We start from the raw sequence: 12,737 nt of genomic DNA, 5'->3' as shown, positions 1-12,737 counted from the left end.
AAGTAGAAAAATGAAGCTTGACATTCATTGACATTCGAAATTCACCAGGTCATTTTTAAAGCAAATATAAAAAAGGGCTTGAAAAGTCTTGCCAGACCAAGAGGCCTAATGCCATCCTATTCAAGGCTTAGGTGGTCCAGAAGTCCAACAAAAACACCAAGTTGATCTTTAAACCAAGCTTGATGTAAACTTACTGATAGATAAAGATGGGGAGCTGTCTCCAAAGCAGGAATTAATTCAACTTTTTTCCTTGTTTTAGGAATTTTCTGTAACCTCTCCACTATTTCCTAAGCTATTTTCAAGGACACAGAAGATCTCACGGGTTTGTTTTGCAGCATTGACCAGTCCTTGCAGGTTTGAAATCATAAGTCTCAAGGCCCTAACACACCAAGCAGATGGTAAATAACTGGTGGTGATGAAGGCCGCCTGTGGCGTCGCCACACGTTGCCTTTCATCTTGGCTAAAAAGTTGCACTTCAACACGGTGCAAAGAGTACAGCTGAAGGCCACCATGAATGTTCTGCGTTACGCGTGAGAGGAAATAACTCTCAATGCCACCAGACGACGGTAGTCTGCTGTTTTAATACGAGAACACCATTTTCACACCGCTATCTGACATCACTCGTATTATAGGTAGCCTAATAATCGAGGTAATGTCTGATAAAAAGTTTAAAATGCCGCTGACGTAATCAGTCCTTAGTCTTTTAGTGGAAAAAGAAAAGAAGAGAGGGAGGTGACCTCAGCCAATCAGTAATTCCTCTCATGACCCGCACCAACGCTGACCAACTCAGATGAGTCAGACAAGATTCACAAAGATTCAGGTGAGGTCCAACTGGTAGTTACGTAGCCAGACACAAAAACTAAGGTGACGACCTCCGTGGTGTGTCAGGGCCTTATCAGTCAACCTGTAGAAGCAGAAGTGATGCATTTGGAAGAGGTGTGCTTTGATACGGTCCAGTTTCTTCTGCTCGAGCACATGCATGGGTACTCAACGTGGCCATGAAGTATGATTGATCCCTGTCCCCACTATCAAGAAGTCCCAGTGTGTTCTGGCTGTATCCGACCAAAGAGACAATAAGTCAATAAAGTTGGCGTCATGTTCTCTGTGTTTTTGTCCGGTGGATTGGCCTACCTAAACTTGAGCATGCCTCATGATCATGTAAAGCCATGCACGCATTATATGGTAACCATGCTCAGGCCCGGTTAGTGCTGGAGCAGTGTGAGTGCCAGTGGGGGTCATGGTGGGGGTTTGGCACAATATGGAAAGACAAAGCCTAGTGTGAGTGCACCTTCATGTTACTCCAAAACCCCTTTGTGTGCTTAGTTTGTTTCTTTGTCCAAAGATTCTGTAGATCTGATGGTTTGTGGGAGTCGCAACTAGAACGTCAGGGAACCAAGCACCAAAAGTATGTTTATCTTTGGTTTAGTGAGTGTTAATTTTAAAGTGAGAGTTTAAGATGGAAATAAGGTTGAGATTAGATGATCAGTGTGGACAAAGAGTGGAATATGGAACGAGAAGGTCTGAAATGTAAAATGCAGGGTATTACTCATGAGTTACTTTTTTACTTGAAGCCAAAGAAGCGAGGCTCAACATTTGCATCAACATTCACTGTACCCAGCTTTGGCTTCAGCTCTGGAATGAATCCAGTCTTCATATCATCACTTGTCTCCATGACTCTTCTAAAAAAAATCATCTAGAACCTCCTCGCCAGACGTGTTTCAAGGTCCTGGTCAAAATGTAGAACGGACAAGAGAATGACGGTTTTGCCATTGCCATCTCTCAATGAGCCTGCCAACAGCTTAATCAACCATGTTGGGATTCTGAAGTTTGTTTCCAGGTGACAAGGTGATGTCAAATATGAAATATGAAACAATGCGTTCATGTGACATCAGGACGATTGTGTTTTTGTTTCTAGACTCTGGGCTATTGGTTTTTTTTCCATCAGCTCAGAGCGATAAAAAAATGTCAGGAAGGCTGCAGCTAAAATCGTCCTGGTAGGTTCACAAACTAAAGTAATTTGAATAGTTCTGAGGATGTAGCATTACAGATAACTACTGGAAGAGCCTTCCAGACAGTGAGGGCTGCCATAACGAAGGCTGAACCCCAGAATATCTGCAGGGCGCTTCATGGGTCTGTGGGGGCCCGAGGCAAACATTCCTTAAGGGCCTCTTCCAACCAGCATCTACAATTATTTTCCAGCAATAATGCATGCAACATTTAACAGGACATTAAGAGTGACTGCTGTCAGATGGTGCCCCATTAAGGAGGCTTCCTACTTGCAAAATGTGCACATTTTTTAAGGCAATGCTTTGGTTTAAAGTTCATCAGTTATTGGGGGGGGTCCTATTGGCCTGGGGCCCCAAGCTGCTGCCTGCCTTGACAGTTGATAAGCAGCGCCTCTGGGAAGAGTGTAGGAGGGCGAACCAGTGTCCGATAACATTAAACTGTGTTAAAGTTCGGACCTTTTACAGTTCACTTTAAGATTTACAGTTCAGAGTAAAGTTTTCTGTTAAAGTTTCACATTAAACTTCAATATTGCATCATGTACCAGTGGAATTAGACGGTAGGAGGGAGGGGGGAGTAATCAAGGGAGAGGTGAGGAAGAGGAGGAGAGATCAGAAGAAAGGACGACACTGACTACAGCTGCCCATTGGTCGAGAGCTGACGGGATGAAGAGGATGACGAGGGAGTTGCCATCAGAGATAAGTGAGCTGTGATCATTCTGGCACTCAGAGAGCTGACTGAGCTCAGCAGGTTCAGGTCACCACCTCCCCTCAGTGCTGGATGATGGACGACCAGCAGGGAGCCGAGCTCTGCTACCCTCAGCTCCTCAACTTGTCTTGCAGGGTTATTATGCGCCCTCGCACTGAGGCCGTCCTCCTGTATGCTTTGCTATCCTCTATCGTTGTTCTCACTGTTGTTCTTAACCTGCTTGTCATCATCTCCATCTCTCACTTCAGACAGCTTCACACCCCCACCAACCTGCTCCTGCTCTCCCTGGCCATCTCAGACCTCCTTGTTGGGCTGCTGATGATGCCAGTGGAAATGATGCGGATAATAGAAAGCTGCTGGCTGCTGGGAGATCTCATGTGTGCTTCTTCTGACATTATAGCCTTCACTCTTATCTCAACATCTGTGGGAAACATGGTGCTCATATCAATCGATCGCTATGTAGCTATTTGTTATCCTCTGCAGTATTCAAACCAAATCACTCGCAGCAGAGTGGGGCTGTGTGTGTGTCTGTGCTGGGCCTGCTCAATCCTTTACAACGGGCTGATCTTAAAGGAACATCTGAGGCAGCCTGACAGATATAACTCTTGCTTTGGGGAGTGTGTGGTGGTGATTGACTATGTGTCAGGAACACTGGATCTTGTGTTCACCTTTATTGGCCCCTGTATGGTCATCATTGTTCTGTACATGAGAGTGTTTATCGTTGCAGTGTCTCAGGCTCGTGCCATGCAGACTCATGTTACAGTGGCTGCAGTTCTCAAGGTTCGAATCACTGCAAAGAAATCAGAGAGAAAGGCAGCCAGGACTCTGGGCATAGTCATACTGGTGTTTTTGATCACTTTCTGTCCATATTACTTTCCCTCTCTTGCAGGACGAGACATATCAAACAGTGCATCATCGTGGGCGATTGTGACTTGGCTGCTCAATTTTAACTCTTGTTTAAACCCTCTCATATACGCTTTGTTCTATCCGTGGTTTAGAAAAGCGATCAGGTTCATTGTCTCACTAAAGATCCTGGAGCAGTCCTCGTCTCTGGTTAATATACTTTAAAGATATGATGTATATAACCTGTTCAGTCTGAGCATAACAAAACTCAAACATCTGTCAGCTATGCAAAGTGATCAGTGCACATGCAGAATGTTTTATGTCACATGTTTGATGTCACTAAAACAAAGAGAAAGACGGCTGGCACACTGCAGAGCTCCAGAAATGTTTCCACCACGGTGTCAGAAAAGCAGGTTCTGCTCAGAACGTCACCCAGGTGAAATATGTTTCAGGAAGATTGGAGCCCTGCAGAGTGTCTCTTTGTTTCAGTGACTTTTTTTGCTCCTCTCTGCAGCTGTCCTTTATGTTTGGATGTGTGATTTCTGGATTGTTGTCAATATGTTTGATGTCACACTGTGCATTTGTGCCTTTCTTTATTTCCTCTTCCCTCTTCTCTCTCTGAGCAGTGTGATGATTTAAAGATTAGCGATTCAGAGTGAAGTCAAGAGCTGCAATGTTTTGTTTCACAATTCTTGATTATTGACTCATTGAAAGTAATTTTATCAGCAATAATGTGAATATAAATGTTGTTTCCCTCGTTCTAAATGTGATAATGTTCCCTGTTTCTTCTCTCACATTACAGAAAACTCAATGTTCCAGTTAAAGACACGATAAATAAAGATGATTCTTTGTAACCTGAAAGTTGATTCTTTTGTGTTTTTTATCATCAATATCAAACTGTTATAAGGTTTTACAACATAAGGATCAAGAGTGTCATGAAATCACAGCCATCAGAAAAGGCCGATCAGTCGACACACCCACCTAATGCCACAAAAAGTTTCTGAAATAAATTATTTTAATAACACGTTATACAAATTTATACACAGCATGCTTTACATGAAAAAAGTAAAGACAATAAAAACTATCATTACAAAATAAAGAAATAGATTAAAACATATGAAATCCAAAACAAACGTACGTATAAAGGACCCTGAACCATCACATGCAACACACACACACACGCACACACACACCTGACTTAAAGGGTTTTATCAGTCTGCACTAACCACGTGTGGACTTGTCTTTCTAGTCATTTCAAAAATACAATAAATTAATACCACATTTACTTATGCTGTGTTTAACCACAATATTACTTCAAATGTTATTCGTTTTTAAACAAGTTGCCAAGAGGGAACTTGCAGGATTAAGAGATGTCTATAAATCTCAGAGGGGACTCCTACAGATTGTTTAAAACAGTGAAGTTAATTCAAAATAAAATAATATTGATCATGTCATGGTTTGGTTTTTTGTTCTGTATTTAATCTTGTTTTAGTTCATTATTTCCCTTGTGCGCTTTAATGTTTCATAGTCTGTTTTACTTTAGTCCTTAGTGTGTTTCCCTGTATCCTTGTGTCCTCCTATGTTTCCTGTTAGTTTATTTCCTGTCTTGTGTTTTAAGTCTAGTCTTTAGTGTTTCCTGTTTTATTTTGTAGATCTGGTTTTGGTGGTGGTGTCAGTGTTTGGTTGTACTTTGTACTTGTCCTCAGTGTTCTTTGTTCCTTGTGTTTCCCGCCTTTGTGATTACCCTGATGTTCCTCACCTGTCTCGTTAGTCTCACCTGTGTCCAATTACCCCTGTCTATTTAGTCTCTGTGTTTTTCCTCAGTCTCTTGTCGGTTCATTGTCAATGTCTCGTGGTCTGTTCCTGGAATGTCTTTCATCTCCCTGCTCCCTGTGTTTTCTCCGTCGTGGATTTTGGTTTTTGAGACGTTTTGGATTTAGTTTGTTAAGAAAGTTTTTGTTTTGCCTTTTTGTTCAAATAAATTAGTTTATTCTGCACATGGGTCCTCCTCCCTGTTTCCTGCCTGCTAACACGTGACAGATCATCCACACACACAGAGGTGGCAGAGAGAAACTTAAAATCTCTGCAGGCCTCAGGTCAGCGGGCTGTTTGTCCGACAGAACGTCACCATGGTTACTAAATGCACCTTCACAACGCTGTGTGAGCAGAGCTCTTCTTCAGATGCTTTATTGTTCTATTCTGGCTGCTCTCTTTTTAAGTGCCCTAACCTTCACCAGCCTTCATTCAAAGTTGCAGCCGTTATTCATGACAGCAATCTAATGCAGCAGGTTGTTTAATGCATTTGTGAATCTTTAACATGAAGAGACTCAACCTTTTAGATTTTCTCGTGTTTTTTGTTTTTTTTTAATTGAAGTGACTTTAACGGTTATTGACAATCAACAGAGACTCCAGTGTTGTTTGTGATTTGAGCTCTGATTAACCCGTACATGTACTCACATTTACTGATGCACTGACTGTTTGGCACTTTTTTAATTCTGTTGTATGGGTTACAATGAAAAAAAAGAATTATTCTTTTACATACTGCTCATACTCAGAACCTCACATTATGGCCCATCATAAAAAGTGTCAAATCTTGGACTATCTATTTAAAAAAGTACAATTAGCCTATCTGACTGACTCTTATAAATGATAAATTCTAACTATGTTTCAGAGAGCAGGAAAAGTGTGTTTTAAGCTGGAGACAATCTTTTACTCTTAAAATCAATATCATGTGGGGCTGAAACAAGTTCTCAAATAAATCGAGTAACTAGATGTGGTTTCGTCTAAATCCGGACTACTAATGATCTCTCTGTCAACAGGCACTCAACATTTTAATATATTCATTGTCTTAAATGTTCTGTTATTAATTTCAGCAGACTATGCCTCTGCTCCCTCCCCCCTGAACTGCTACCTTATCGTGGTGGGGGAGTTTGAGTACCCGAATAACCCGAGGAGCTATGTTGTCGGGGGCTTCATGCCCCCAGCAGGGTCTCCCAAGGCAAACAGGTCATAGGTGATGTGTCAGACTAAAAGCAGTTCAAAGAAACCCTGTGACAACAACAGCAATAAGGACTGTGACGCTGCCCGGAATGGCGCAGCCGGGGCCCCACCCTGGAGCCAAGCCTGGGGTTGGGGAACGTAGGTGAGCGCCTGGTGGCCGGGCCTTTGCCCCTGGGGCCCGGTCGGGCCCAGCCCGAATGGGTGACACGGGCCTGTCCTCCTGTGGACCACAGAGGAAACTCTAGGGATTGGATGCAGTGTGGATCAGGCAGCAGTCGACAGTGGGGGCTGCGGCATCCCGATCCCCGGATTCCTCCTGGCCGTGGAACACTGGACCAGCTCTACACTCCCCAGCGGGTGCTTGAGGGTTCATGGGAGTTTGCCCAACCAGTCCACATGTGCTTCGTGGATCTGGAGAAGGCATTCAACCGTGTCCCCTATGGTGTCCTGTGGGGGGTGGTCCAAGAGTATGGGGTTCGGGGCCCTTTGCTAAGGGCGGTCCGGCCTCTGTATGACCAGAGCAGGAGCCTGGTTTGCTTGCCGGCGGGACGTTGGACTTCTAGCAGAGCTGCCCTTTGTCACCGGTTCTGTTAATAACTTTTATGGACAGAATTTCTAGGTGCAGCCAGGGGCCGGAGGGGGTCCGGTTCGGGGACCACAGGATCTCGTCTCTGCTTTTTGTGGATGATGTGGTCTTGTTGGCTCTATCTAAACCGAACCTTCAGCGCACACTGGGGCGGTTCACTGCAGAGTGTGAGGCGGCTGGGATGAGGATCAGCACCTCTAAATCTGAGGCCATGGTTCTCGAACCAGAAAAAGATGGCCTGCCCTCTCCGGATTGGTGGTGAGTCCTTGCCCCAGGTTGAGGAGTTTAAGTATCTTAGGGTGTTGTTCACAAGTGAGGGGAGGACGGAGCGCGAGATTGACAGATGGATCGGTGCAGCGTCGGCAGTCATGAGGTCGCTGTATTAGTCCGTACTGGTGAAAAAATAGCTAGGCAAAAGGCAAGGCTCTCGATATATATATATATATATATATATATATATATATATATATATATATATATATATATATTTAAAGTTCTATTTTTGGGCTTTTCAGCCATTAATGGACAGGATGGTGGATAGAGTCGGAAAATGAGGAGAGAGAGAGAGTGGGGAGAGACATGCGGTAAAGTTGCCACGGGTCAGATGCGAACCCGGTTGCCCGCACGAGGACTGTAGCCTCGATACATGGGAGCGCGCACAAATGTGATTCTTCCATAGGGTGGCTGGGCGCACCCTTAGAGATAGGGTGAGGAGCTCGGTCACCAGTTAGGAGCTCGGAGTAGAGCCACGACTCCTCCACATTGAGAGGAGTCAGCTGAGGTGGCCAGGGCATCTGGTCCGGATGCCCTCTGGATGCTTCCCTGGGGAGGTGTTCTGGGCATGTCCCTCCGGCAGGAGGCCTCGGGCTAGACCTAGGACATGCTCTGATCATGTGTTTATACCAAGATAACGCAGATGCTATTGCTTACAAACTCTCATGTCGCATATTTTCTCATGATTGTTTAATGACTGTATAATGTCAAGGAAAGATTTATGAATAAACTGAACAGAATAGGATGGAATTGTTGTTAGATGTGTTTTAAAAGACCGGACGAATGAGCTAACTAAATGGCCTGAAATGTTGTTCCCATATATATTTACAACCTGGTTGAATCACCCAGCCATTTTAGCAAATAAGTCAGACGTGATTATCTTAGCAGAAGCGTGTCAATCACTCTGGATTAGCGTGGTGAGGAAAGAGTGTAATCCTTAAGAAGTTATTTGTGTCATGTTTGGGTTTGTTTGTGTCTCTTCCCCACGTGTGTGTGTTTTGTTTCCCTGTCTGTCATTCCCTCTGTGTCTCTAACTATCAATCAGTGTCCACAGGTGTGGCTCATCCAATCACCGGGTTACTTAAGCTGGCTTCTGCCAGGAGGCCAGCGCCAGATTATTGTTGTTCCATTGTGGTCAGTAGCTCTCTAGTGTTTTCAGTGCTCCAGTGATATTTCTTGTATAATTCCCTGTCGTGTTTATTAACCTCCGTGTTCTCTCTCCTCTTAGTGTTCCCAGTCCTGCGTTCCTGTCCCTGTCTCTGTCGTCGTCTTGTTCGTCTGATCTGGCTTCTTCACGCGTTCCTTGTACACCTCGTGTCACATAGTTTGTTGTTGCACATTTAGAGTCACTTAGATTTTCATGTACACATAGTTGATTGTCACATTTGATAACTTGTACACATTCTTCGAGTCACATAGTTTCATGTTACACATTAGTGTCACTTATATTTCTTGTATTCTTGATCACTCGTGTATAATAAATTGTTCCTTCGTTTTCATTTTCGGTTTCTGTCTTGTGCTCTTGGTTCTACATTATTCTAATCATAACAATTTGACTTCTATCTGATAAAAGTTGACTCCCCGTCATGCACTTGTTGCCGCCTTGTTTTTTCAAGCCCTGGTCAAGAATATCCTCGGAGACAGTTTGTGCTCATTTATCGAGATGACATGCAGATCCTTTCCAAGAAGAAAGAGGAAGCCAGATTTCAAGAGACAGTGTGTAGTCGAGTAGCAGGCCTCAGATGCTGGGGTGGGAGCCGTTCTTTGATGACTGTTGGCCATTAAATTGGCCCTTACATAATGGTACCATTGTAACCAGCAAAAACCATTCCATCAAACCCTTGCTGGCATCCTACAACTCTTGCCAATACTGCATCACAAGTCCCATCCTGACGGTGGTAGATCAGATCAGGAAGATGGTCAAATTTTGCCATAGTCCAAACTGCCGTCTGCCAAGGAAACAGCTGAACTGGTCATTACCCATGTCTTCAGAGTCCAGTTCACTCTCCACACAGCTCACTGATTGATCTTTTAAGACATCATGAATATAAAGTTGGGTAAAACATAAATCGTTTATAATCACTGTTTTCTTTGTTTTAATTGTCTGCACAAGGTGATGACTTCAAGAAACCCTATAAAATCACAATGATTGTTGTTTGTTAACAAAGATATTTAGTTTTAAATCTGCAGATCATGATGAAAATTATTTTTGAAGACTTATTCAGAACAGCTGAAAACACAAACTCGTCCTCACCACCAGTGTATTCATTAACACCTTCTGACTGTATCCTCACTGTAGTTTCAACATGAACTCAAACATGCTAATGAGAGCCGTGTCGTCATCCCAGAGGGAGCATGTTAATAACAATGACAATGCTTTGAACCACAGGTGAGTTCTAGTTGAAAGGTGTGAATGAATTTAACATCAACACATGATGCAACAAACCCCCTCCCCACACAGGAGCCTTCACTACAGACCAAAATACCACTAAACTTTTTATCACTAACCTAAAACAAACAGACAAACTCTGAAAAGCTCAGAAACATCAGTACAGTTGAAATATTCCTCTCTGCCTCTCTATAACATGATCATGTATGATACCATACCGTAAATACATTAAAGTCAGTTCATCATGGTGACACACGAGATGTTCAACAAAATAAAAACCATGTTAGGACAAAAATGAAGCTTGACATGCCGGAAATTCACCAGGAGGTCATTTTTAAAGCAAATGTAAAAAAGGGCTTGAAAAGTCTTGCCAGACCAAGAGGCCTAATGCCACCCTATTCAAGGCTTAGGTGGTCCAGAAGTCCAACAAAAACACCAATGTGATCTTTAAACCAAGCTTGATGTAAACGTACTGATAGATAAAGATGGGGAGCTGTCTCCAAAGCAGGAATTAATTGAACTTTTTTCTTTGTTTTAGGAATTTTCTGTAACCTCTCCACTATTTCCTAAGCTATTTTTAAGGACACAGAAGATCTCACGGGTTTGTTTTGCAGCATTGACCAGTTCTTGCAGGTTTGAAATCATAAGTCTCAAGGCCCTAACACACCAAGCAGATGGTAAATAACTGGTGGTGATGAAGGCCGCCTGTGGCGTAAGGTTGCAGGGCTAGGGTTAGGGTTGCACTTCAACATGGCGCAAAGACTACAGCTGAAGGCAACCATGTATGTTCTGCGTTACGCGTGAGAGGAAATAACTCTCAATGCCACCAGACGATGGTAGTCTGCTGTTTTAATACGAGAACACCATTTTCACACCGCTGTCTGTCACCACTCGTATTATAGGTAGCCTAATAATCGAGGTAATATCTGATAAAAAGTTTAAAATGCCGCTGACGTTATCAGTCCTTAGTCTTTTAGTGGAAAAAGAAAAGAAGAGAGGGAGGTGACCTCAACCAATCAGTAATTCCTCTCATGACCCGCACCAACGCTGACCAACTCAGATGAGTCAAACAAGATTCACAAAGATTCAGATGAGGTCCAACTGGTAGTTACGTAGCCAGACACAAAAACTAAGGTGACGACCTCTGTGGCGTGTCAGGGCCTTAACAGTCAACCTGTAGAAGCAGAAGTGATGCATTTGGAAGAGGTGTGCTTTGATACGGTCCAGTTTCTTCTGCTCGAGCACATGCATGTGTACTCAACGTGGCCATGAAGTATGATCGATCCCTGTCCCCACTATCAAGAAGTCCCAGTGTGTTCCGGCTGTATCCGACCAAAGAGACAATAAGTCAATAAAGTTGGCATCATGTTCGCTGTGTTTTTCTCCTGTGGGTTGGCCTACCTAAACTTAAGCATGCATCATGATCATGTAAAGCCATGCACGCATTATATGGTAACCATGCTCAGGCCCGGTTAGTGCTGGAGCAGTGTGAGTGCCAGTGGGGGATTTGGCACAATATGGAAAGACAAAGCCTAGTGTGAGTGCACCTTCATGTTACTCCAAAACCCCTTTGTGTGCTTAGTTTGTTTCTTTGTCCAAAGATTCTGTAGATCTGATGGTTCATGGGAGTCGCAACTAGAACGTCAGGGGTCCAAGCACCAACAATATGTTCATCTTTGGTTTAGTGAGAGTTCATTTTAAAGTGAGAGTTTAAGAAGGAAATAAGGTTGAGATTAGATGATCAGTGTGGACAAAGAGTGGAATATGGAACGAGAAGGTCTGAAATGTAAAATGCAGGGTATTATTCATGAGATACTTTTTTACTTGAAGCCAAAGAAGCGAGGCTCAGCATTTGCATCAACATTCACTGTACCCAGCTTTGGCTTCAGCTCTGGAATGAATCTAGTCTTCATATCATCACTTGTCTCCATGACTCTTCTAAAAAAAATCATCTAGAACCTCCTCGCCAGACATGTGTTTCAAGGTCCTGGTCAAAATGTAGAACGGACAAGAGAATGAAGGTTTTGCCGTTGCCATCTCTCAATGAGCCTGCCAACAGCTTTATCAACCATGTTGGGATTCTGAAGTTTGTTTCCAGGTGACAAGGTGATGTCAAATATGAAATATGAAACAATGCGTTCATGTGACATCAGGACGATTGTGTTTTTGTTTCTAGACTCTGGGTTATTGGTTTTTTTCCATCAGCTCAGAGCGATAATAAAATGTCAGGGAGGCTGCAGCTAAAATCGTCCTGGTAGGTTCACAAACTAAAGTAATTTGAATAGTTCTGAGGATGTAGCATTACAGATAACAACTGGGAGAGCCTTCCAGACAGTGAGGGCTGCCATAACGAAGGCTGAACCCCAGAATATCTGCAGGGCGCTTCATGGGTCTGTTGGGGTCCGAAGCAAACATTCATTAAGGGCCTCTCTCAACCAGCATCTACAATTATTTTCCAGCAATAATGCATGCAACATTTAACAGGACATTAAGAGTGATTGCTGTCAGATGGGGCCCCATTAAGGAGGCTTCCTACTGTCTTTGCAAAATGTGCACATTTTTTAAGGCAATGCTTTGGTTTAAAGTTCATCAGTTATTGGGGGGTCCTACTGGCCTGGGGCCCCAAGCTGTTGCCTGCCTTGACAGTTGATAAGCAGCGCCTCTGGGAAGAGTGTAGGAGGGCAAACCAGTGTCCAATAACATTAAACTGTGTTAAAGTTCGGACCTTTTACAGTTCACTTTAAGATTTACAGTTCAGAGTAAAGTTTTCTGTTAAAGTTTCACATTAAACTTCAATATTGCATCATGTACCAGTGGAGTTAGACGGTAGGAGGGAGGGGGGAGTAATCAAGGGGGAGGTGAGGAAGAGGAGGAGAGATCAGAAGAAAGGACGACACTGACTACAGCTGCCCATTGGTCGAGAGCTGACCGGAT

General features: G+C 43.5%; 1 protein-coding gene across 1 annotated transcript; it reads left to right on the top strand.

Moving 5' to 3' along the window:
• Window positions 1–2,784: 2,784 nt before the first annotated feature.
• LOC306820600 (trace amine-associated receptor 13c-like) lies at window positions 2,785–4,049 on the top strand (the record flags this gene model as incomplete). The annotated part of the gene is made up of 1 exon (XM_079338480.1): window positions 2,785–4,049. The coding sequence occupies one exon, from the start codon at window positions 2,785–2,787 to the stop codon at window positions 3,778–3,780; it is 996 nt and encodes a 331-aa protein (XP_079194606.1). The 3' UTR covers window positions 3,781–4,049.
• Between the last annotated feature and the right edge of the window lie 8,688 nt (window positions 4,050–12,737).

The sequence above is a fragment of the Symphodus melops genome (assembly GCF_947650265.1).
Source record: "Symphodus melops genome assembly, chromosome: 2".
NCBI lineage: Eukaryota > Metazoa > Chordata > Actinopteri > Labriformes > Labridae > Symphodus > Symphodus melops.
This window is presented reverse-complemented; position numbering and strand designations above follow the sequence as displayed.